This window comes from Rhea pennata, chromosome 10 (assembly GCF_028389875.1).
Source record: "Rhea pennata isolate bPtePen1 chromosome 10, bPtePen1.pri, whole genome shotgun sequence".
Lineage (NCBI taxonomy): Eukaryota > Metazoa > Chordata > Aves > Rheiformes > Rheidae > Rhea > Rhea pennata.
In genome coordinates, this window is record NC_084672.1 from 2,996,362 (window position 1) to 3,023,628 (window position 27,267).

General features: G+C 40.1%; 1 protein-coding gene across 2 annotated transcripts in view; it reads left to right on the top strand.

The window, feature by feature from the left end:
• MEGF11 (multiple EGF like domains 11) overlaps positions 1–27,267 on the top strand; it is a 196,848-nt gene that overhangs the window by 89,455 nt on the left and 80,126 nt on the right. For both annotated transcript variants that reach the window (XM_062583487.1, XM_062583488.1), the window contains exons 3-6: positions 12,621–12,867; positions 14,529–14,649; positions 19,852–19,988; positions 25,380–25,592. In XM_062583487.1, the coding sequence (XP_062439471.1) occupies positions 12,621–12,867; positions 14,529–14,649; positions 19,852–19,988; positions 25,380–25,592 (718 nt within the window). The remainder of the gene's footprint in view (positions 1–12,620; positions 12,868–14,528; positions 14,650–19,851; positions 19,989–25,379; positions 25,593–27,267) is intronic.

Here is a 27,267-nt window from a genome sequence, read left to right on the forward strand (position 1 = left end):
TAAAGCACTAATATTGATGGGAAACAGAAAAATAAATTACAAATTAACCTTCATATACGCAAAAGAATAATTCTTCATGTATCTAATTCATCATACCATTGTAAAACTAGTAACTAGTGAAGAAATACATTCTATGGCATTTATAACATACATTTAGATTTCAGAAATTGCAGCTATTCTATCTTAGTGCTAGCACTTAATTTTAGGTAACTGTGTCATTTAATGTATTTTAACTGACTCAGTTTCCATTCTGCAAAATGGTTGTAACATATTTTCTAGTTCATAAATACACCATGAGGATTAGTCAGTGTTTATACAGGACTTTGAAGATGGAGACACTTGTTTTAAACGTGCAGAAAAATCTACAAATTTGGATCTCATCATATAGTTTGGATCACAAACTGTTACAAATTTTCATTTGTATTATTATACCAGCATACTTGAATTTCACTTAGGAATGTACTCTGAATAATAATTCGATTAATTATCTGTTCAGAGTAAAAAATCTTGATTACTAAGTCTGATGATGAAAATCCAGTCAGGAAAGAACCCTTTCAAAAACAACAACGTTCAACAGACACTGTTAAATATTAAAAGGGTGAGTTATATTTAGTAAACTCCCTCAAAAGAAGGAGAGGGAGAAAAACGGGTTCTAATTTCCTGTGTCATCAGATTTGTGTGTGCGTGTCAGCAGCCTTCCTAAATCACCCTCCAGCTGACACAAGCACCAGTGTTCAACATTTCCCTGGACATTTCCTGCTTATCAGCAAGGAAAATGGTCTAGTCTGGGCTCGTGTCATTTTCTCCTCACTCATTATTGAATATTTGGTGTATATGTGCGGTATTTGTTCACTTCAGGTATTCAGCAGCGAGCAGAGAACCTTGATTAGCAAAGGGAACAGCAATGTTATTATGGCATCGGTGTCATTTTCCAATCGGCACCAGCTGAGCCCAGTGTGACCAGCCCCTTCCAAAGACCGTTACGGTCAATAGAGAGACCCTCGCTGCCTGTAATGGCATTGGGCTGGGGCCAAGATGCTCATGATGGACACTGTGCCGCATGGTCAGTGGACAATTTTGCTGATGGTCTCATCTGGAAATTCAGCTGAAAACCTCTCTTTTTCCCCGTGGCTTTTTAAAATATAGCTCTTCTGTCACTAGGAAAATGAAAAGAGATGAACCTTACAGGGAATCTGGCAATTAAAAACCTTAACGCACAGATGCTGTGTTCTCCTCCAGCAAAATCCCATTTGCTTCCCTGCTGCCATCCAGCCAGGAAGTCACGTATGTCTGTTTTGCTTTTTACTTTTCAGTGACAGTTGTCACTAAAAAGGAGAGAAATTAAATTGGCCCAAAAAAGAAAGCTGCTTCATGTAGTTGGTTTCTAGGACTACTAAAAGTGAGACTGAACCTCCAAGAACTGCCACAGCAGACGTGAACCTGAGCTGCTAGGGAAGATATCCAGGCTCCTTCGCTGTTGGTGAAGCCAAGTCTTGGTTACGGCCGAGGCACTAGCTCACTGTTTGTAAACAGTGAGGGAAAACACGTGGAGGGAGGATTTGCTATTTTCCGCCTCCCTGGCTTAACACAGTAATCTGAAATGGGTGAAACTGCTCCTGAAGTGCAGGCTTGCAATTTTGTTAAAACATTTTAGCGCAGCCAACTGAGAACTGGTTGTGAGAATGGACAGTTTTGATGATCCTGTGGTTCAAAATGTAAAATAGTTTAAGAGTTGTCTGGTTTAAACAATAGCATAACAAAAAGTTTCATTTCCCAGCTCAGAGCAACTTCTGGTTTAGAAATTGTCATCAATTTATGCTGTTGTAAGCAACACTTGAAAAAGTTCAGAAGTCAAAATACGAAGGTTTGAACACCCACTCTTTAAAACCTGCAAGACAAGAATGTGTCTCCCTGCCTAGGTCTCCGTGAGGAAGTCGAGGCCTCGCCGCGGGCTGTCAGTGGGGAAGCGGCAGGGCGCATTTTGGCAGCTTTAGGGACGCTGGAATTTTCCTGCAGGAACGTCTGTGGGTGCTGGGGTGTGTGTCCTCTGCCATTCTCCACCGCGCAGTGGGGTGCTGCACCCACACCCAGACTTCTGTTTCCTAGTAGTTAAGCTATGCAATATTTGCCTCTCTGAGTATCTCTTTATTATCAGCACATCCTACATCTCAGTGCCTGAGCACAGAGAAAAAGAGGGCATACTATTCTACTATTTCAGTCACTGTCCCTTTCACATTTTTTTTTCTAGTAGCTAGAAAACCTCTTTCAGACTTGTTGTTTTTGGTTGATAAATATATAAGAAATGCACAATGACTGTGCTGAGTCTCAAAATATGGTCTTGTTGAGTGAACATTTGAGTTCTTACTGGGTTACTTAGGGCAAGACCTTTTTTAAAAAGTGCTTCTTTTTATATGCCTGAAAGGGACATTAGTATTAATGGTTTATTCTGAGAGAAAGACAGCAGTGTATTTAAGATATCTTGAAGAAATTAGGTAACATTAAAAAGCCAAGTACAGCTTTAAGTATACCTAAAAAAAAAAAGAGAACAGCCAATAGCCTTATGTAGATACCTGCATATAGCTTTCTGTAAGCTTTTGAACTGTTTTAGATACAAGATACCCATATTTCAAAGGCCACCAGGCCTTCTGCTGCTATAGTTTTATCCTGAAACCCTTAAGCAACTGAATTCACATTGGAGAATCTAAGATTTTCCCAGATTCAGTTACTGCAGCAGAGTATCCTTTGAGCTGAAGTTATTTTGCTGAGAAGCAGTGCATGGGTAGTAGCCAGTCAGATGGGACTGTGGCAAAGAGGAGGTAGCAGTTCCTTTTATTTTACAGCTCCACCGCTGGAAATAAAAGCAAGTACCACAACCCTCAGTGTTTACTTTGGGTTTCAATATCAATGCGATAAAATAAATTGCTTATTGACCACCTTAAAAATGACTGATGAGTCAGTATTGTGCGTTATGTTATGCCTGAGGGATGTGTTTCTTTGTTCCCATGAAGGTGAATCTTTATGGTATAATGTGAAGCTGGCTAGCTAGCTGTAGCATTTCTTCTGTATACTTGTGATATAGTAGCATTTTATGCTCTGTTCACCCAAGCTTTTCTGCACATGTTCTGTGCAGTCAAAGGTGAAGTGATATACATATCTTCATGTAGCAATGGGAGTGAGAAGGAGCATGCTCTATATCAATTGCTATTTAAGTCGCAAGCAGCGTTTCTTCTTTAAGCAATACTTTCACTGCAAATAAAGGTATATTACATATCTGGCAGAATATCAGCAGTGCGACCTTCTGAGGCTCAGTAAACCTTGTGGTTCATACCCCTCCACAGTCAAAAAGTGCAAAGCCAGCCTCACTGGCTGTATCCACTTTCTTTTATCAAGGTCAGTTCCTCAGGTGATGGACATTGTCCTCCTGCTCAGTTGCAGAAAGCTTGATGAAGATGTAACTGAAGGACATCCAACATGATTAGCCTACTACAGGTGCTGGAACAGCCCTGTTCTAAACTGTATTGGAGTCCAACTGGCATTTACATACTGAGAAAGGGAAGAGGGCTTGTTTCTGCTTCCACAACACTACCTTGCTAGGCACTCAGCTGAAGACCAAGCTTTTTGTGTCATGCTGTATGCACTGTGCGCTACTTCAGCATCCTCAGTACTGCAGCATACCAGGCAGACATTGTGCCAGGAGATTCTACTCTCTAAGGACAAAGTCCTCCCTCTACCCTGAACAGTTTCCTTTCGGTCACCTTGGAGCAATACACTTACAGCCACAGTCTTGCCAATACTTGGTTGTTGAAGGACATTTGATCTTTTCTCTATACCCATTCTGCACTGTTTTGGACATATCCAGTGTTTCTACCTATTTATACTGGCAAAACTGAGTACTTCTCTGCAGAGGCATTACAGCAAATTTCATGATATAGTCAATGAAAACATCTCAAGTTGATTATAGATGTTAAATAAAGAAATAGACAGACAGACAGAGAAAGTTTTAGTGGATTGGAAGACAGAATTTGGAAGGAGGTTACCTGCAGATCCTATTACTACAGTCCTGGTCCAGACGATAATAATAACAACAGTAAGTGCTGATGGAAGTTTTGCCAGAGCAAGGTTTCATACTTAGGAAAGATAGTAACTTCATTTAGTTTTATTAGACTCTTAGTACTCTGCCCATTTAATTCACCACAGTAAAATTCTAGGTAAAGAACAGACTTTGTCTCCCATTAATATGACACTGAAAAAACATTTTGAAGAGTGCAGCATCTTCTCTAAATAATTCCAATGAGAAGCGAAGCAGCCAGTGCTGGGTAGAACGTTGTCACTCCCTTATGCAGCGTTTCATGGTTTTAAATTCCCTGTAACGTCTAGAGTGTCAATAGACTTAAAGGCTCATTTAACCAAGCAGTAATTTCTACGAAAAGAAGTAGGAAGCCTTCTCTGATTTTTTTTGTGTTCTAATTTTCACTTCTTTTGAAGACTCTGTCAAAATAGCTCATGATGGAAATTCTGAAAACCCAACACTTTGATATCTGTCAGGAGTAGACGTTTCTTCAATTTTGCTGCTTCCAAAATATGTTGAGTTCTTTGTGGGATTTGACCAGGCAGACATCCAAACACTCAACTTTTCTTTTCTAGTTGAAAGAAGACTTAGAATTATTTTGTTTTCATTTGTCCAAAAATAAGATGAATGACTAGGTAAGTCTTCTAACCTTTTTACAGAACACCATAGAAATGCTCTTTAAACAAGGGTTACTTTCAATAGAAAGTGTTTCCTCAGAGGATGCTAAGTAAACTGCAGGGTTTCAAAAGTGCTGTGATTGAATTAGGTACCACATGTTGGAGAGTCAATGACTAATGAGATCGTCGTCTGAGATTAAATCACGACCTAAATCAGCCACGTGCTTCATCATGCTTCATACCTGATACTAACACAGAACTTCAGAGAATCAGTACAATCTTTCTTGAAGGTCGAAAGCTGTTCTCCTGTCTCTATTAAAAATAAAAACAAAAAATACCCAAACAAATCAACCAAAAAAAAAAAAAAAAAGAAAAAAAAAAAGAGTAGATTAGTTTCCTCCTAAGAATAATAGTCTATCCATTTGGGGGAAAATCTGTTGATGTTCCCTTCCCATCTTTTCCCTTCTGTCTGATGAAGACTAATCTATAAATCTGGAAAATGAGACTGAGTGCGAGGTCTGTCAGTCTCAAATTAACTACAGGTTCTTGCCACTTTGGTAGATAGTTTACAAATGCACATTTACATATGCAAAATATATTCTGGGCAGTTTGAGAGAAGTAAACATTGCAACTTGCATTTTCTTCATTATAGTTGTAGATGCTGTGACTGAAACTCTGGCATCAGAGGTATAAGTGCAATGAGTTCAGAGCATGCACTGTTGCACAGAAAATTACGTTTAGGAACCTTAAGGCTGCAAGGCAAATTGCTCAATGTCAGAAAATGCCAGGGCGTGTAAACAGTAGCCTCTACTCTCATGATTAAAGACAGCATCGTAACTCATAGGCACAAGTACTGAATTACCACTGCACTTCCAACCTTCAGCCTGACATTTTCTGATTTTTGAGACACCCGCTTCATAAGTTAAATGCTTTATTTATCTGCAATGTTCCCTAGTTTGTTTGTTTTTCCCTAAAAAGCAAATGGAGGGTAGGAAAATTCTATCAAGAATGTCATCAAGCTGATCTGTGCGGGGTTCATCAGCATGGACCAGAACAAACCTCTGGTGTGTGGTTAATGGGCTAGCAGGAGAAGGCTCTCATCCTCTCTGGGGACCACTTAGCGCATGGAGATTAAACACGCAGTGGCCTGTGGCTGCTGCTAGGAACAATTGTAAGAGAAATCCCGCTAAGCCCTGGAAGCCTTTAATGCAGACTGCTTAATGCAGATGAAATCTGTGAGGGATGTAGCCGATGAATTATCTGTATTATATTGTTTGCAAATTGCAGTTTTTATAACTTGGCCAGATACAGGTAGATTTTCACTGGGAGCACATAAGTACATCCCTGAGCGTGGGACACTGCTCTGCCAAATTTTAAGCTATTGCTCTATATGTAAAAGGTGTCCCAGCTTGTTGGCAAAAGGAGGTAAAAATGTTCTTTAACATGCAAAACTTGCTGCCTTATTTTACTGATTTAAGAGAAAATCCCCTCCCCCTGACCCCAACAGTGAGTGAGCCTGAAGCTGAAGCTGGATCTGGTAAATTTTGCATAACAGAGAAGTTGTCAGGAACTGAAAATAGCATCTTATAGTGGAAAATATTAATGTGCAGCTTGAGCAATGCTACTGACTACTTCCTTGCAACACATTTCAGATAATCTAAATGATATTTCAGCAGGATCATTTCTTAAAGTCTATTATCAACTTCATTGTCATCCCCAAAAGTGTTTGTTTGCAGAAATCCAACCTGTTTATTGCTTTGACAGTTAGAGGATCTCCCTCATTTATGATCTGGGCAACACATCTTGTCTCATGATTTATTATCATCATGTTGATACAGTTAGGAAGAAGAAAAATAGCTGCAATGTGCCACTAGCCACTAGCATGGTGGTCATGTAGACAAAGTTCTCTCGTTCTGAAATCACAGAATTTGAATGTTGGTCTCCAAGCATTTGTGAGAAAAAATGTGCTTTTTTGAAAATCTAGGTTATTTTGAGAACAGCCATGATCCATAAACATGTGTTGGAAACTCTAGGGATAAACAGTCTTACAAGATAAACAGTCTTGTGGGTTGGAATCAAGCAGATCAGGAAATGATTTTACAACACACTGGCTCATTCCTTTAGAAACTACTGGTATTGCTCGTAACGCCAGCACGTGAGATTAATGGTGCTGCCCAGAGCCAAACATTAAGTAGTGTGAGCTGTCACAGGAAGAGGATTCCCTCTTCATGGACCGTGTTTCAAACCTGTTGCACTCTTGGCTTCTGTCGCCAAAGGTGTTGAAAAGAGCCAAAATGAATCATATTTGTACTGTGGGTAGATATCAGCTCAATACAGGGACTGCAATTTTGCTGTTGGGCTAAGTACAGGAAATAAAAAGGTAATTGAATATTTTAATCTCTTATTCCACCACGTCCAGACATATTTTTTAGCTTTTGCTGTTTCTATTTCTGCTTTGTAGTAGCCAAGCTTTTTGAACCTAGTCGGATTCCAAAACTGAATTAGAGAAAAAAATACAGTTTGGGCTGTATTCCACCTGCATTTGTACTCATGTAATCATTCTACGGTAGTGCAATTATATTTAGGGGAGAACTTAGCTTTAATTTCAAAATAAATTCTAAAATAATCCATGATAAACTTTTCCCTCCTAGATATAGTAAGTTCATTTGATTTTTTGCTTGCCTTTTAGAAAGGCTAATATTTCATTTAAACATTCCAAACTGAATTTAGAAATATTCTGGAATATTCATTATTGATTATGAGCTACATTTTGCACTTCTGTTGCAAATTTTCAGGAAGTTCCTTGAAAGCATGGCTTAACTGCAGGGTGCTGTCAGCCACATTTGGTCCTGAGTTCTCAAACTCTGAAACGCATCCACTTGCTTTTTTGCATCCACTGGCTTTTTTCAGCCGTGTTTTCTGCAGAGCGCTTACGAACGTCCCACTGCCTTTGCACACCTAGAATATGAGGATGGTCACTAGCTTTGAAAATAGATACACACAGGCCTATGCTAATGATAACAAAATGTGCAGAGACCTAAAGACCACGGACTCTGGTGCTGCTGTGATAGAAGATGCTGTTTTCGTATTAATAGCATATCTGCACTGTGATGGAAAAGCGCTCTAAGAGCACTACTGACTCCCTCTCATTGAGACAAGTCGTTTGATAAATGGCATACTTTCCCTAGTAGTCACTTTATTTATCTGCTAAATTTTCAAACTTGAGTGTTTACTTTGTCTTTGTCCAGCTTGTGCTGCTGCACTAAATTTTGGGTAGCTCTATTGACCCAAAGCACAGCAACTCGCTGGTCATTCCTGGGGGGAAATACAGCCGTTTGGCAGTGAAGCAACACGTCCAACGTGGCCTCACTGTGTGTTTGATGTGGACCTAACTGGCTGCACCAGAACAGGATTGGGGGTGGGATGTCACAGCTGCCTGTAATTAGCCCTTCCTTCAGGAAGACACCGAGATTTGGGAGAAGGGGTAGGGATGCAGAAAGGAAGAAGATGGTTTGTGCTGTGTTGAGCAGTGTTTCCACCAAGGGATGAATCTTTCACCTGTCGTACTATCATATGCAGACAACTGTAATTATGCTTAGGCAACCGACATTGTCCTTTACAGAGTTATATTTGTTTTTGTTGGTGGCAATTAATCTCTAGTCATATTTTTGAAGGAGAGAAAGTGAGTAAGTTAGCACGTTTGCCAGGGAATGTTAGCATGTGACCTGAAATATGGCAGTTCCCATTAATGCAGCACCTCCCCGGGGAGCGCGAGCTGTTCCAGACTCGTCTCTCACGGTATTGACAAACACGCACGCCGTCTAAAGGGAGCATTTGTAGCTCCCTGACAGCACCTCTCTCAGGTTGCCTTTCTTATTGATGATATCGTTAAAGTCTCTGTATCATTTTGACATCTTTAATGGCATATGCATTTACAGTGTAACTCCTGTGTAAGCTTTAATCAGCTTTCTGTTCACATGTCGTTGCTATTATTATTTATCTCTCTTATGGTAGCACAAAGAGGCTATATCACCAGGAGCAGGATTAGACTGTGCTAGACTTGGACTGTAGTTACAAGCGGCCACAGGAGATGTGGTGCTGGTGGTCCTGAAGTCCAACTGGCTTCCACAGCTCCAAAGGTACTCTCCCCAGTCTCTCGGGAACAGTCACATACCAGCTAGGATTTGCCACACTGATGTATATAGAAAAATGTGAAATGGGTGGAGGCTGCTGAAGTCTTTGGTTGCTTCTGTTTTTTTATTCTCCAGCTGGAAGTACTAGACCTCAGTCCCACAGCTAGTTATGCACTTGAGCAGTCTCGCACACATGAGTGGTCCTGTTGAGCTCAGTGGAACTACTCATATGAATAAGCACTTGGATTTAGCTAATAAACTCTGTATCTTTCGATCTCTGTAAAGGTACAGAGGTTACCTCAATGCCGATTTGTGAGTTACCACATTATAAATATCACATAATATCCCAATGAAATTACCTACGTAAAGAATTTACTTGCATCTCTGCAGTCTGTCACTGGGCTATGAGACATGAAGGAAGTGGAAAAAAAAAACAGGAATTGATACACTTTGAGCAACAAAGATCTTATTTCCGTGTTAGATTACTGCAACATTAAATCAGGTGAGTATGATGCTCCATCATCACAAATTTCACACTAGCACAATGCCACCAAGTTTCATCGTACCCCATTGCAATTAGTCAGCAGTGGATGAATTGATATTGAATGTGATGCCCCTGCCCGTCGTGACTTGAACTGACAACTAAAAGTGGAAAAACTTTGCTGTCTGAGATAAAGGCTTAAAGCTACCAGGGACCAAATTATCAATAGGTATAGACGATCCTGCCACCAGAGAGACAACAAGATGTTAGCCGATGCATTCACATTACAGCTTAGGATCAGATCCATATAGAGAATGATGGTGAAAACTTGCTCACAGCTTTAGGAATGTAAAAAGGAGTCCAGTGACTGCCAGGATTGTATCAGGCACAGTAAATGAGACACAGAGCAAACCCTATCTTTTTGTAATCCTATCCCTATTTTTTTTTCCTTCTCTTCCATAAGCATTCAGATGTACTTTAATCTTCATTTTTTTGTCATCTCCCTAATAAATCCCTGTGAAATTCATATTCTTAGTATCTATCTGGTATGCCAAGCTGTTTTATTTCATAGATAATTAAAACATTTTGGCTAGTTACTTTGGGCTAAACATACTGAATGTTGCAATGCATGATCACTGATGCTTTGTACTTAGAACCCTTTGGAAAATCTATCTAACTGTCAGCTGGTTTTCTGGTCACTACAGGCTTCTTTTATCATCCCGATTTGAGTATTTTATGATGTTACAACCAATTGAAAGAATTTCTGCTCTTTCCTAGAACATTTTGTTCTTCCTTGTAGTTAAATTGTAGAGTGAAAATAGGTACAGGGAGAAAGCAAGCATGTGACCAAAAACATAAATAGTAAATTATTGTTTATGCAAGATTGACTTACCTAAATGCTACGAAGTATTACAAAGGAGTTGTGTTTGGGGCAGATGGTGTAAATGCAAAACAAGATGCTTAAGCTGATGGTGGGAAATAGTCTTCCCATCGTATAAAACATATACTTTCTTGTTCACTTTCTTTCAAAGTGAAAAACACAAACCAAGCAGACTAATCTACTGGTTGGAGCACTCATCTGAGACATGGAAGACCAAGGTCTAAGTCTCCTTTTCTAATGAGTATTGCCTATCCATACTAAGCAAATTAATTGCAGCTGGAATCACATCAGCCCGAGCACCTCTCAGCCTGGCAGCCAAGGCTTCCGTGGGAGGTGTGGTGAGGTGAGAATCAAGTTCCAGATTCAGGCAGGGTAAAGTGTGATTCTTGTATCCCACTTCCCCAGCCAGAGGGCTGTTGGCTATCCTCGTTCAGATTTTTACCCTCTGTAGAGGTGCAGAACTGGATCCCTTGATTTGCAAGTTCTACAGAAAAACAAATCAGCATTTCTGGAAGAGAAATTGCTGGTGAGCTCCATCAGCTCTAGTACGTTTGCTGCCTGCCCCACAAAGCTTACAGAATCTTACTGAGAGTCTGTGTGCAATGAAGATAGATCTGCTCTTCTCACAGATTCTCAGTAATAATGTAAGACTGGTAAAAAGTAAGATTTTTTTTTGCTTGGCTCCCAGAAGTGCTGGTGAGGATCTATCAACCCTGTTTACAGCTGCAGGAAAAGTGAGGCTAAGCAATAAACTTGTGTGAGGCACAGGCAGAAGTATGCACAGGGGTATGCAGCATACTGTTGTCAGCAGGACACGAAACCATGTCTCTGCACGTGCATCTGGCAAGCTCTTGCAGATCCCCTCGGAGAGAGAGACTCTGGAGTTGTGTATTTTCATGGGTTCATTTTGGCCTTTGACACAGTTGCTCAAGAATTGAGCAATGAGCATCCCACCTCAAGAAAAAGGACAACAGAATCTCAAACATATATGAAATTTGTAGGGCAAGAGCTTCTTACATGGCTGTGCTTTGCATATACATTGCTAACACTGGAAACAGATTCTGGCCTGAGGAATAAGTGCCACTCGTGGATTAGTTTACGTGTTTGTAAATGAGGGAGTTTGTCAAGACAGTTATGTTGCTGAAATTACATCCTCAATTCCCATGTGGCAGTGGATTTTACACTAGTAGAAGATTTTTTGTTGTTATAATTGAAACCAGTTCTCTGAGTGCAATAAAGTTTACCTGGAAAATGATCTGTAACCATGTCTTTGCAGAGATTTTGCCAGCAACTCTGTTCTGAATGACAATTTCCTTGCACCCTTGACATAGCTCTATTAACAGAACTGTTAAGTGGAGGGTAGGAATTTTGAAGAAACCCGTTTTTTGCTGACCTTTAGCTGAGGAAATCTTAACCTCTGGGTGTTTCGTGTCAGCAGTCTAGAATGCATACATATTAAATGGGTGTTTTGCAGGTGCTGATTACTGTTTTTATGGCAAATCAAGATCAAGCTGTTTCTGTAATGCTGAATTCTCTCTCATCTTGCATACTCAATGAAAGGCTCTTGCTCTGTGGCCCGCAAAGAAGGAGCCTGGGTGAGGCAGGACTGTTGTGTGAAGGTTTCTCCCTGTGCCTGAATGCACACTGCAGGGAAGCTCCCCTCCAGGTCAATGGCCACGAGCCTTTCACCAATGCTAGAGCATATTGGACTATGGCTAGCACAGAAATTACCTGACATATACACTCCTTACCTTCATCTGTAAGCCTGCAGTGGGTTTAAGCAAAGCCTCATGAAATCCCAGTCTCTAGCAGTATTTTTTTCTCTTTGCTTCAGGAAAAAAAAAGAAAAAAAGGAAAGAAAAGAAAAGAAAAGGAAAGGAAAGGAAAGGAAAGGAAAGGAAAGGAAAGGAAAGGAAAGGAAAGAAAAGAAAAGAAAAGAAAAGAAAAGAAAAGAAAAGAAAAGAAAAGAAAACCTTTTTTTTTAGATTATCATACTTACTATCTTATGGGAACAGTGCAAAGAAACAATATTTGATGACATTATTAAATCTACAGGACTTGCTTGGCAATTCTACCCACATTAAACTACACTGCAATCAGGATGTGATCCTCTGCATCTAATTCCACTATAAATTCATCCCTTCCAGCTATCTAAGAGCACTAAGAAACAGGATATTAAAAGATTTAGGTCCTGATTTAATAAAGGTGTTAAACAAGTCCTCAAATTTAGGCATGTAACTAGTGCTGTTGTCTCCTTGCATGCTAAAGCACCTTGCTGGACTGGGGGGCTGTATTAAAAAGTTTGAGGGAACTTGAGAAAGTTTCTGGTGTTAACAGTGCCTCTTTGCCTGCTTGCCAACCTAAGCATAAGAGGATGGGATGAGCTGCTTGTGATGCACTTTTACCTAATCATCTCAGTAAATGAATGTGTCTTTCCCAGGTTGCGACAGCGATCACTGGGGCCCCCACTGCAGCAACCGCTGCCAGTGTCAGAACGAGGCCCTCTGCAACCCTATCACGGGTGCCTGTGTCTGCGCGGACGGGTACCGCGGCTGGCGCTGTGAGGAGCTCTGTGACCCCGGGAGCTACGGAAAGGGCTGCCAGTTTAAATGCCAGTGTCACAACGGAGCTACCTGCGACCATAAAACAGGAGAATGTCACTGCGCTCCCGGATACACAGGGGTATTGTAAGTTCAATGACAGGTGCATTTCACTCTGCATCATTTAATAGCCTTGTTTTGAGTACCTTTAATGGAATGAGTAATTGATAAAATTTACACAATCAATATATTTTCCTCTTTCCATCGTAATCTGTTAATAGAATTTCAGGGAGATTGAACAAAGAAAATCTGTTTTTTGCTGCTAATTATATCTGTCTACATAGCAAAATAAAATTTGTGCTTAAGTGAACTTAAAAATCCTTGATATTTTCCAGCTCATACAACTATAGCTGTTCCTAATTTCAGTATGTGAATATGATCCAAATTACAGCTCAGTTTTTATAAGCAATTGGACATTTTACTCATTAGCTCTATCATATGGGACTTACCATCCCCAATTTATTTGACATCCTCAATCTAACTGAGGAAGCATTACTGTTAAGTTTATCAGCTTACTATCTAGGGGGTAAATTTTTAGCACAGTGAGCAGGGATTTAGTGTTGTGACTCCTATTAACTTTAACGAGAATCAGGTAGCTAAATCCCCATATACCACACTGAAAGTTTACCAGTAGAATTCACAAAATCTGCACATTAATTTTAGGACAGCAAACAATAGTTTCTTTTTTAAAATTGCTCACTGTGTAACATTCAGTTTTCATTAGAGATCTTTCAGTAGTTTCAGAAGTAATTATGGTTTTCAAAATTATTTAAAGTTAAAAGAGAATTTAGTTACCGAATTTGGTTGGAGGTCTATTACAGGTGTCTTAATACTTTTGCTGCTTAATATTATTTGTTGGCCTGCACTAAGGAGAAAATAAATAATAAAGACACTATTAACATGCATAAATAAGTTATATACCTTCTGAATATTTCATTTAGTACATGATTTCCTCATAGCTTATGACCTCAGTCCCATAAGCATTCACTGCTAGAGACTATGCTTGCTATTAGCAGTGTTCCCACTGGCATTAGTATGTCTGTTCTCAGCAGTAAGTATTTGCAGGGCCAACCACTGATATGTTGCATGAACATCCTTATCAAGAGAGAAAGCTGGGATAAGGGAGGAACCGTCTGTACTTTGTGAACCCAGAAGCAGAGGAAGAAGCAATGCTGAAAAGCACCAATGTGCCTAAAAGACACTGTTTTTTCCAGGGACTAGTCTTACATTGGCATCCTAGGTATTGAGAGAGACCCAAAGAGTTTAAATAGCCTTTAAATGATGCTGAGTTCTTGCCAGCCCTTAACACACTGTGAATGTGAACACTTTGTAGCAGTTGGAGAAATTTCAAGCATTTCAATCCTATCCTTTTGTTTTATCTGCAGTTTGTTTTATTGTTATGTTGTGTAATTCACATTGAGGGCTTCATTCTGCAACACTTACTTACATGGGCTGGTTTTATGGATATGGGCTGTCCTGTTGAAATGAGTAGAATTTAGGAGCTGCATAACGATTGTGTACATGCATCAGCCTTGCAGGACTGGGTCACTGGCACATAAATAAAAAATAAATGGCGCAAAAATATAAGAAATCTTGGTTAATTGGTAATGCCAGCTGACAATTCCTGAGATCAGGGATTTAAATAAGGGCTCCCATGATGCCTTGTGGTATAGATTTTCCTCATTTACAATTTCCTGCAAGTTTTCTTAAATGTTCACTTTGTTTTGGTGTCTTCTCTCCCCACCAAGCTGTGAAGAGCGCTGTCCCCCCGGCAGTCACGGAGCTCAGTGTGAACTGCGCTGCCCCTGCCAGAACGGGGGAATCTGCCACCACATCACGGGGGAGTGCTCCTGCCCACCCGGATGGATGGTACGTGGCTTGTTCATACGCATCCCTCATTTAGGGCTTGGCATAGGAAGCTTGCTGTCACAGCAGGGACCTTCCCATGGGCTCTGCTGTTTGTCATATCTTGAGGATGGAACCAGTTTGAAAGCCTTTGTTGTGTGTGTGCAGCACTTAGCAGACAGGCCCCCAGTCCATGACTGGTACCTACCATTATATAGTTAAACATGCAATAGTAAGATGGAGAGTAACTGCCCATGACTCTGCTGTGTGGGAGCAGAAGAGAGAAAAAATGTGGTCTCTGCATTACAGTTCCTTGGAACTGTACCCTTGCACCATTGCACACTGCCCTCGTGCAGGATGCAGGGCTCAAAGCTCAGCTGAACATTGCCCAAAGCACTGCACTGGTTTCCTTTCAGGAGAGAGGGAGAGGGAGAAGGCAAGGTGAATTCAGTTGCTCAAGCAGTCATTAATGCAGAAGGAATATACATGGGGACTCAGAGTTCAGTTCAGTGTCTGGTCCTTACTCAGGCATAATTCCCATTGATTGCAATAGATTTGTTTGCATCAGGGCTTGCTCTGGAGAGAGCAAATTACCCTAACCTTTAAACCTTTGTGTCAAGAAAACAAGGCCAAACATTTCAAAAGCCCTCAACTTTATCAATAATGTGATAATTAACTCTCTCGGGGTTTGCCAAGTCTCAAAAGCATACATACCATTTAGCTGTGCTGAGTTTCCTGGCATTTTTCCCATACCTGACAATTAGTCTCTTGGCAATCTTGCTGGATTTTAATGCAAACAAGTCCTGTGATTTTTCTAGTACATGCAAGACCCTAAAGATCATCACACTCTATAACTTATAATGTGGACCTTAATCCCTTTGAAACCTTTAGGGGCTGAGAGAGAAGTCTTTATTCTTTCAGATTAGCATAGCAAATGCTGCCTCCATTTAGCTTCTCAAGAATGTTTGATCATGGAGCTACTTTTAGGTAAAAAGTACCAACCGTGAGATTCAGGTGGCTTTGAGACAGCAAAACTAGAGAAGAACATCCCTGCACAACCTTTTTGGTGGAAGCTGTGTACTGAGGATCTCTCACTGCATGGCCACAGCCAAAATGATGATGATAGTATTACCTTCCAAATGACAGTGTAGGCAAAACTATTCAGAAACTAAGTAAGAATGTGGAACCTTACTCTGATCTGACATTCAGTTGAGACAAAAAAAATATTATTTCCTAAAGAACAGTGGAGCTAACCCATAAAGGAAGCGATTCAACTATTTTTGAGGCCTATCACGCCATTCTGCCACTATCCCTAAGCATTGGTTGATAAGGTGATTAACATCAAAACATTACTTTGGGCATATTTTTTTCAGCTTCTCTAATAGTCTGCATGCTAGTATTTCTGAGGATCTGAATTGTTTTGCTGGACTCTTCTTTGCTTGTTTTCTCTTTTTTTTTGCAAAGTTACAAAAGAGATTAAGTAATATCAAAATTGAGCAGGAAGCTTATTGAAGTCTTTAGGGTGTTGAATAGATCTTAAGAAGAACCACAGCACTAGGGGTGCACAGCTCCTGTGGTAGTGTGTACTGGTCCACTTCTGCCCTAATCCTTGCAGCTTGGACTTTCTTTTCTGCATTTTTAATGGCCTAGAGAGACTTTCCCGAAAACTGTTTTGTTGGCTGCTCCATCCCCGAAGAAACCCTGGAGTTAACAATTGATGTCTGAAACAAGCATAACTGAAAATTGAAGAGAGAGAGTGTGTTCTGTGGGAAGAAACTGAAATTATAAGTAAAAGCATTCAGCTTGTAAATTTTGAGGTTTTAAGTATAAAGGGTCTCTCTAGAGTTTTAATGAAAAGCCAGTAATTCAGTGCACAGAGAGATAAGAAAAAGTATTTTTTCATGCTATAGATTTAACTACTGGTGGTTGCAGTGGTTTGCAAAGTGAGGCGTTAGAGTCTGTAAATAAGCAGGAAAGACGGGATTGCTAGACTGTTCATTTTATTTTATACCATGGATAGTTTTTCTTTGACATTAGGAATTTTACTTGCTGATTTTGAGGCTTGAGACCGTGTGTATGTGCTGTATATGCCATCATGCTGGAGGTAGAGAATTCTCCCTAGATTTAAACAAGTGGAAATCACTTGGATATTTTTGCTGCTGAATGTGCTTCAACTTTTATCCTTTCCTGGGGTAGAGATATGGGACTTATTAGCAGCAGCTCAGCTCCCATAGGGGCTTTGCTGCCCATGGGGTATACGAGGCTAGGCAACAAGTTGAGCAGGAAGAAGTTCTGGGGTTCTTCAGTTCTTCCTTGGATCTGCGGTCTTCAAAGGCTGGCTCTTTCGTTACTTGCAACATCCCTTTCCTCCCCCTTTCTCCCACCCAGTGCAGAGTCTCCCGGAAGCCTAAGAAATTATACAGACTATTTCCTGTGAGATTTTACCATTCTATGATGTTTTTCACCAAGGGAATGGTGGCTAACAGCATATACTATTGAGCTAGTCAAGAAAATGTGGCTTCCAATGTTCTACTAGATTGGGCTTTTTCTGCTTCTCTGTGTTTGTGGATGTGGGTGTTAGTGGGTGGCTGCTTTAGGGCTTAATCAACAATTTACAGGTTTAATTCTACATGTCTTTCTCATTTCCAATATTAAATTGTCCAAGTACTCTCAGGAAATGGGTGCGAGGTTAAATTGGCTTTTTACAGTGTTTCTTAAAACCACTTCTGGAGGACTAGATCACTGTGCTAGGAAAGCAGTGATGTCCTCTTACAGGGCAGAACATTTGTCATTGGCAGCACACTCTGATCCCAAGTCCCATTCCGAAGGCTTTGCATCATGCTGCCACATTAATACAACCCAGTCTGCTAATCTCCTCATTGCTTTGTTCTCATTTCCTGGGCTTTTACCTCTGGGCTTTATGACCAAACTATAATTTTTAGTTTTGTATACTTGATAGAACAGTTGCCCAGGGAGGCTGTGGAGGCTCCATCCTTGGAAGTATTCAAAGCTGACTGGACATGGTCTTGAGCTACCTGCTCTGGGTGACCCTGCTTGAGCAGGGGAGTTATAGCAGATGATCTCCAGAAGCCCCTTACAACCCCAACTATTCCGTGACTCTGTGATTCTATTTACTTTTCTTTTTGTCATGGATTTTAAAAGGGGAGAGGGAAGTTAAATGGGAAAATGGAGCATAAAAAAAGATCTTTTTTGTACTGCAAAATGGTAATAATATAGGAAACAATGTCAAAAGCAGAGGCTGATTAGATCAGGGCCTTTAAAAAGGTGCTGATGGAGAAAGCTTTGCTGATTAGATGCATGAGCAGCGGGAAATGTTGGTCTGACATTTGATCCTCCAGAGAGGGATGTTTTAGATTCCCTTAGTACATATTAATGCATAAAGTATGCCTAAAGATTCTCTTGGCTCCAGGGGGATGCATCATAGAGTATTGCTTTCTCATCATTTGTTGATAGAAATCCTGCTCCTTTTGAGACATGAAGGGAGAAAGTATTTATTATCAAGATAAATGGATACTTACACTTTCAGATATATAGTGTTATGTATTACTCAAGCCCAGAGACACCATTTTTTTTACACTGTAATCTGAATGTTCTTGAACTGAGGCCAGTCTGTCTATTTTATAGCCAAGGAGCCACCTATCACTGTTTTGGAAAGGCCTGAAGTATCTATTTTATGATTACATTGAAGAGCAGCCTCTCCAATTTGGGGTTGCTGATGTTGCTAAACTTCCCAAGCTGCTGAGAGGGGAACCCCAAGAAGCAACAGCAGCCATTAATGTTGCCTTTTTATGTTTTGTGTAAGGTTTATCTAATCCATGCTTTGTTCAAAATTCACAGTCCCTAGGGCTGGGCTAGGGAAAAGTACTTCTGAGTGATTAAAGTAAATAATAATAGGGGCAGGCAAATTGCATTTCTATCAAGCGCTGCACTGTGCATGGCACTGGCAGCAGTGCCACTTGCTACAGTTACCAGATATTCTCCATTATAGGACCCCATCTTCAGATCACAACTCTGCCAGACCACTTGTTTTGGCAGAAGTTATTCAGATAGATGCCAGCCTCAGATTGAGCTGAGGGAAAAATAGTGTTTATTCATGTAAAAAAATATATATGGCTTGTAAGAAAATCTAGGGAAATTCTTGCAAGACCTTGACACTTGGCAGGGGACATTAGGTGATATTTTTCGGGAAAATCACCTGAATTAGGCAGATTAATTCCTCAAAGACACAACTGGTGGTAAAATTCTCTGCCTTGGGGCTGAACACTTGGGACAAGACTTACCAAGAAATTGTCTCTCCTGATGACCAGAGCCAGGATGCACTACAAGAAGAACAGACTCTTCTCCACTTTCAGGGATACCTGGACAGGGAGGAGAAGGAGAAAAACAGTCAGAGATTTGGAGCTGTCAGAGATTTTTTAGGTTGGTTTTCTACTGCAAAATCACTTCTGACTGCAGAGGCTACTGCATTGCTGGTGGACTGGCAGTATTTATAGCTATTTATAACAATCAATGAGTTAGTGGTGGCAGGTGTCATCCTGTGCTGCTTGAAGATGAGTGCAGGGGCTGAGTAACGGTGGAAGGGATGAAGGGGGGTAGAATCTGAAGAGCAGTAAAGGACTGCTCCAGCAGTGAGCCTTGGCATCTGTGGATGAATGAGAAAGCCTCAGTGGGGCTATCTGCTTGGGAGAAACCATCGCAGACTATCACAATTAGCAGAACCTCACTCTTCCAGGGTACCTTCTCCAGCAGCTCCCTGCTTCCCAAATGTTCGCTTTGTGACACTTACCCAGATTCAGTTCAACAAATTTTCAGATTCTTCTTTTCAAAAAACCTGCCAGACCATATAGAGCTTTGTAGGCTTTTCCAATTGCCTTTAACTTCTCCCATACCCTCCAGTCTCTATGTTCAAGTTGTACTGAATATCCTGCTACCCCAGCTGCAGTTTCCAGGGAAAAGCCAAAGAAGGAAAATTATCATTGACTGTCCAGTGGAAGGAAAAATCCCTTCTGGTGATATGGTAGAAAGGCATTAACTCTGGCAGCAGAATTTTGAGACTGTCTTGAGCCTATCTTAAACAGAAGAAATACTGCCAGTACAATTAAATCCAGTTTTAGCAAGAAGGACAATAAATATCCAGGCTTCATATGGAAATTCATTTCATCATGACTGTTGATTGAAATATTGCTCTTTCTGCAATCCTACCAGGGGCTGGTGTGTGCACAGCCATGTCCTCCTGGAACATTTGGAATTAACTGCAGCAAGGATTGTCCATGCCACAACGGAGGACACTGTGACCCTGTGACAGGAAAATGCCTCTGTACGGCCGGGTATATGGGAGACAGGTAAAAAATTAACCAAAACTCCAAAGCCTCTTTTTTTTAACCAAGGACTGGCAATATTTATAGCCCTTCTAGAGCAGTCTTGCTCTCTGAAAGGCAGTATTATAACTCTATTGCTGCAATTAGGTTCATCCTCCTGAAGCAGTTCAGGCATTATAAATGTGGCAGTGTTATTACTTTTTATTGGCAATGCTCTCCATTTACAGTTCTTTTAATGTAACTTTTAAAATTTAATGGATTAAATTTAATTTAGATATTTACAGTGATAAATTTATTAGAGAGCATTACATGTTTACAAGATATGTAAATGAACCGTATTTGTACAAATTAATATCCTCAAGAGTAAGCAATGCAGCAGTTAAATGTTTCTATCAGCCCCTCTGTGCTGCTTCAGGTGCTGATCCACCTCAGACACCAGCAAAAGGTGATAAATCCTCAAAATTTATAAATGAGAATGTTCAACCATAAATCACTTTGAGAAGATGATAATATTGTTTTACGAAGGTGTCATGGATTTAGCAAAATGACTACACAGCAAAGTCAAGGTGTGATTGTAGCATATGCTGGCTTAGCCTTCTAGCTAATCCTGCTAGCAGGGCTAACAATGACAAGGAAGATGCAGTAAAATAAGCTTTTGTATGCAGCTTTCACTAGCAATTGGATGGTTTCACCAGGATTCCCACAGATCCCGGACACAGCTCGCTAGTGTTCTCTATGCTGTTACCCTTTTTCCTCTATCTTCCTTTCTTTTATTAGCTAGAACTAGAGGAATGTATAGGTACTATACAGGTACTATACAAATACAGGTATGCGGACATATGTTACAGTTACACTTTTATGCAGCAAAGCTTGCTGTAATTTCTCATTTCTTATCTCATTGTATAATCATCAGGTTTTTAAAAGCATGCTAACAGACCAGTTTCAAATACTGATCTGGAGCTCAGAAAGTTGTGTGCTGTCCCATTAAATGTGGATGCTCATTGTTTCCATTTCATTGACAGCAGTAATTGGCAAGGGGCTTGGGAGACCATGTCAGGTTTTGCATATGGTTGAAGATGTTAGAAATGTTAATTATTTCAAATTAACTTAATGGAGGAGACATCAGTGCATTTCTCTTCTCCCCTCCTCCATTTAAAGAGAGTGATGTTGGGGTCCCAGAGATATTTGGTAGGGTTCTATATAATTATTGTCACTAGTGATAGTTTTCTTTTCCTTCAGACACAATTTTCACTGCAAGAAGCAACTGTGCAGGCTGAGCACTTGTCCTAGTGGCCACACTTCAATCACAAATCATGCTCAGTCCTGCCCACACACAGCCAGGCTGACAGAGGCCCTCTGGCTCTAGGTCTCCACATTTGGTTTTTGCAGACATAGATCGATTCCTGGCTGTAGGTGAATCAACAGCATTTGAGCTGTCAGGAGCTCCCAGCCAATAGCCTGCAGCTGAGCCAGCTTCTTTGCTCAGCTGCCAATAAAGCCCCAGCCACAAGGGAGGACATGCAGCAGAAGGGTTGGCTCTGTTACAGGAATGTGGTGTGAGGGAAGAGTGGAGCTGCCCAACTACTCCAGCAAAAAAGTAGAAGATCTGTTGGGGACTAGGAAAGGAAAGGGCAAGTAGAAAACAGAAGATCCAGTTCTGCCTGCTGTCAAAAGCAGAGGTGTTTGCCCTCTGAGCCACCTCTGAGACTTCAGAGGGCACTTCAGGTCCATACTTGGAGGGACAGGAGGGAGGTCTGGACTCCAAAGAGGGATGTGGCCTGAGGATACTGAGGGAAGGAGAGAGGGAGAAAGGAAGGAGAGCTCAGCCTGAAGAGGAGGAGAAGAAGCCAAGGGAAGGGCAGGTTGTTGACCTGCAACCAAGCAAAGCCCTTGGACATGGTTCACTTGCCCCCTCCTGGAGCAAGGAGAGTAATAACAAGAGAGAGGAAGAAGAGCCAAAATGTCGGAGTGTGAAAGGATGACTGAGAGAAAGTGAGGTAAAAGGACAGTTTTGAAAACTTCTGTAGCAGCAAGGAAAGCCTGGCAGTTCCTGCCATTTGAGGTGGTTTTCAGAAGGTTTAAAAATGTTTATCTAATCAGCCTGTAATGAGGAAGGTGAAACCTTGGGCCCATTATATTCAGTTGAAGTTCTGCCTTTTGCTCGGACCAGACAGCACACCGCCAGTAATGGTTCGTGCTGAGCAGGCACGCGTGCCTCTGCCTTGCTCTTAACTACAGCTGGCTAATGGTAAATTGTCCATTGATTGCAGCGATGGCAGGAGCAGGCACAAGGTTTTTTAAAAGGCTAAATTGCTTTCCTTAGTAATGTGTTCATACAGCATGGGCGATGAGACAAACTGGTCAGCACCATTTTAGTTTAAAGACTATTTTATTTTCTGAATCTCATGTAACTATGGCAGTGTTAAAATATAATTGCAGGTAGAGCAAAAGAATGCTGCTGCCTAACAAAATAATATTTTCTTTGAAATTTTAAAAGGCATTGAAAAATAGTCATGCTAATAACAGATTTTGTGAAAAATAATAAAGTGTAAACACATGTTATTGACTATTATCCTTTTTAATTGTCAATAAATGCTGTATAAAACTATGGTCAGTCATCTTGTACAGCAGATAATAACATACAGTTAGATAAATATTTGTAGAGATGAAATAGTCATAAAGGTTGGCGGGAATATAATTGCCCCAGTTTGTTCCCTACCTGTTTTCCAGGAAGAGGCAGTACACTAAATATCTCTAGTAAATTGACAAGCTTTATTGATAACTCCAGGCAGCTTTGTGCCAGGCTGGAATGACTGAAGCTGTCATGTAAATGCGTGTTTTGTAAACTGCAAAGGAATAATAGCAAAAGCAGAGCCAGAAGCTGAGGATGGGGTGTCTAAGAATTCATTGGCTGCCAGGAAAAGCGAACATACTGCTTTTGCTTTGTTTTCCATGTTGCCATTAAACCCAAAGATTGAATCTTAGCAGGGTAAACACCACATTTTTTATGATAATATGAGCAGACTTCTCTTGTTTTGCTTGTATCTGTATCCTGTGTCTACAGAATGGTGGTCTGCAGGAGCACCATTTAGTGGACTTAGGCTTTTAGTTTTTGTCTGTGCTATGTGAGTGGCAATTGCTGTTTTAAAACTAAACAAACACAAAAGCCTAAAAAATCTTACAGCTCTGTTCTGTGAAAAAGATTTCTTTGGAAAAAATGTAGGTGTGTATACTAAGCTCATCTGTTAAGTGGGCTGTCTAATGTTTAATATTTTGTGAAATTGCTTCCATTAATTCTACAGGTGACAGCCATATTATCCTATCCCAACCCAAATAATTATAGTACATATTAAAGTTCGGTGGATATTATAATACGAATCTCCCCAGATAGGCAGAAAGCAATGTAAATTAAACAAGAAACATAACTAGGGCTTAGCAGCTCATTTTGTAATTTAATTGAACAATGTATCTGGTTGTTAATGGTGTTATGGACACATTAGATTGATATGTTGCAAAGGAAGGATGTTTAAGTAGAAAGCTAATTCCTGCTGTGATTATTCTTATGTTCCAGAGGAATCGTTATTAGTATTCTTTGTATAAAATTCATTAGCAGTAGCTGCTTGATCTCCAAATAAATAAGTTGGTTAAATTGTTAGTAGAAAAGGGCTAATTATGTAAATGGATTAGGTTGTCAATATTTCATTTCTAGATGCTTTTCTCCCTGCTAGGTAATGCTTCATCTTCTATAAATATAAAATGATATAGTACACTATTGACTAAGTATTCATCTCGTTGAGTACAGTGCTCTCCTGCTAACTAGTAGAGCTGCATATGGCAATGGAGGCATCAGGCATCTTAATATGTTCTTCATTGCGTTTCATTTGCTTTGAGTGTTTTAGTCCTAATGCCACCCATTCATTGCTGGTAATTTCCTTTGCCACTGATCTTCCCTGCGACTGGCAGAGCCAGCAGCCGTGGCCACCAGGAGATCCCCTGAGCTCATTCCCTTCTAGTCGTCACCTGCTCCACTCTTTTGGGGTCTCGTGTGAACTCCAGAACTTGTCTCTCGTAACATGTTGGTGTTTGATGCAATTAAATCACTAGCTAGGCTTTTTGCTTTGATTATAAATTTTTAGTAAAAGGTGATTGTCTGAGGCTGCAAAAGTAATACTCTTCTTAAATACTGACTGTGTTCATTGCAGTTTTGCCTGGCTTGCATCACACATTCATCTTTTATTACTGATCATTATATTAACTCTCACCTGCCAGCTGTGAAATGACCTGCAGAAAGACATTTAACAGTCACCTCTGTCTACAGAGTTTATACTATACACTTTAATCAATGCACAGGATTAAATTAATGCTGATAGGCAATTTCCAATATCTGGTATCCATGCGATAAGGGAATTGGGCTTTTGGAGATTTTTTTTTCATTAACTGAAAAGGCGTATCTGTATTTCACGGTGGATCATGTAAACTGTAGCACTGACTCATTGCAGAATTTTGAAACCACTGAATTATGTCAAGCACAGAAGTATTTGCTTTCTTTAGGACTTTAGTTGAGCTTTTCCAAATAGGAGATATTATGATCTCTTAAACTCGTTGTATGGGACAATGAAACAGACTTTTTAGCAGATTTCATAATGTATCCAATAGGGAAATATTTTAAACAGTGCATAAAAGGTGCAATTTAAAACAATCTGTGTCTAATGTTTGCAGGTTCCATTTTTATGTGTATCAAGTATTACAAACGTTGGCAATTTTGGAGAAGATACTACATTAAGGAGAGTGAAAGTGATTTGTCTTGAGGTTTTATACTACTGAGCATCCCTGGAGTAAGAGATGAAAAGCAAATTTTAGATGCAAACAGCTGCAATTATTCAGAACAGACGCGAAAGACAAAGGAGTAGATGTTCTACCAGTATAAAGCACATCCAACAACAGCATAGAGGGAAAGTAAAACTATGCTTTGCTGGAGAACATTTTATTTAGTATTGGTTAATAGCTCACCTCTTCTTTTGATCCTGATTATCACTCTGAGAGTACCATATATCTTTAAAGAAGATGTACAATCCTTATGTAATGAGGAGAAATCAGATGATTTTTTTTTTTTTTTTGCAATTATCTCAACATATATAAAGTTTTCATAGTTCATGAATGGAATTATCAGGGTACTGGAAATAAGAATGCTCTTGGATAGAAATAATTGGAAAGAAATTAATACACTTTGAGTTAACAGCAATTTACATGCCTAAAATAGCATATCATCCCAATGATTTTATCAGTTCAGTATATCACTTAAATGAGCTACAATTTTTGTGCTTAGTTCATTAGCAAAAGCATTCCCATGTAAAAGTCATAAGCAGACTAGATTATAATATTTGACTGGATCATGTCTCACATATTGCATTGCAGGTGTCAAGAGGAGTGTCCAGTTGGGACATATGGCTTTCAGTGCACTCAAAGATGTGACTGCCAAAACGGTGCAAAGTGCTACCATGTAAATGGAGCGTGTATGTGTGACCCTGGATTTAAAGGGATTTATTGCCAAGAAAGGATGTGTCCAGAAGGGTTTTATGGCCTCAAATGCGACAAGACCTGTCCTTGCAATATTACCAACACTCTCAGGTATGTTCATCATACTATGTACTAGTATGGAGACTGATCAGGTAAAAGCATTGGAAAAAAATTGGATTGACCAGACTCACTCCCTATTTTGATATAGTTTTAATTAAGAGCTCATTCATTTCTTCTGCATTACAACCTTTGATTTAAATGACTTCAGGTTTGAAACCATAAGCCTCAGTTCAGCCAGCTACTAAGTGTGTTGCTGTTACTTATTTGAACAGTTCTGCAAAAATTTGAAACAATCTGACATATGACCTGATCCTGTAACTGCACGCTTTTAGGCATAAAACTATCATATCACCCTATGTATGTACATACTTCTGTGCTTCAGAGAATAACATCTCTGGGAAGAATGGTAGATAGGGTAAATGATATGGTACCAGAACTTAACTTTCACATTATTTCAATAAACACATACTGCTATATAATACCCCATTGACATTCAAAAAATATAGATATATTTTCTCAACTCCATCATTTTGGCTGTTTTTACGACACAGGTTTTCTTGTCAAATCTATAGACAGCAAGAAGGCTTTCAAAATGAAACCTAATTTGCTTCAGTTTATGTCTTGTGGCAAATTACCTTGTTGAAAACATTTGAGGCAGATGTATAAATAGACCGAAATCAATATCCCCAAGTCTGTGGAACTGTAACGAAGTCAACATTGTCAAAATAGACATATCTTCTCTTCTCATGTGTGCCTATTTTTGCTCTTCATTCAGTATGTGCATGAGTAAAATATTCAGGAAAATAAATATCAGGGAAGTGTATCTAAAATGAAATAAGCCTCACTTAAAAGGTCAGGTTTCAATGTTTTATTCCCTCTGGCACTTTTTAAGATCTGATCCTTGAGGTTCCCATTACTGAAAGCTAGGTCCACAAAGATACTTAAGCACCTCACATGAGGTGGAGGAATCTAAAATCAACCTTGCAGGCTTGAATCAGTTTTCTGAACCCTAAAGAAAGAAGGAATTTAAGATTCTTTCCTATTATCCCATTTGCTACTTTTGTGGCTCCTCGCCTTTTTTACTGAATGTTGGCATTGCTATCTGAAGGTGCCTAACTCCCCAATACCTGATAAAGAGAGCTTGGGCAGCTAATGCACCCTGGCATCAGGTCCTCTGATGGACTACAGCCTGCGGTTCCTTTTCCTGCCTGCTAAGTCCTCGGCTCCTGCTGCATTTCAGTAAGAGGTACTATGGGCCTAGTGGGCAGCCCCATCCTGCTAGATACAGACTGGGGCCCATAGATTTGTCAAGCTTTTTCGATTTAGCCCATCCATTGCTACCGGCCATCTTTCTATCAGAAAGCAACAGAGCTGGAGTTTGGATAGTTAAATAGAAAAGATTTTTTTTTTTCCAATTCTCTCTCTTGCTCTTATTCTTCTTTTTCCTATCATTTACTGTTAAGCATTCACAAACATTCCAGGAATTTGTAGGCTTCAGAGGGAGATGGGGATAATTGATGCCCAAGCGAATATGCCCTTGATACAGACATTCTTCAATTTTAAACCAGACAGGTGGGGACCTGACTGTCTTGCTGATGCTGACAAACCTACCTTGCAATCTTGCGGCCTGCTAAAATATAAACACACATTCCCCAATTATGCATGCAGGCAGTACCACCTATTTCATGCATGCACACGCGCACATGCACAAATCCTTCAGGCAAAT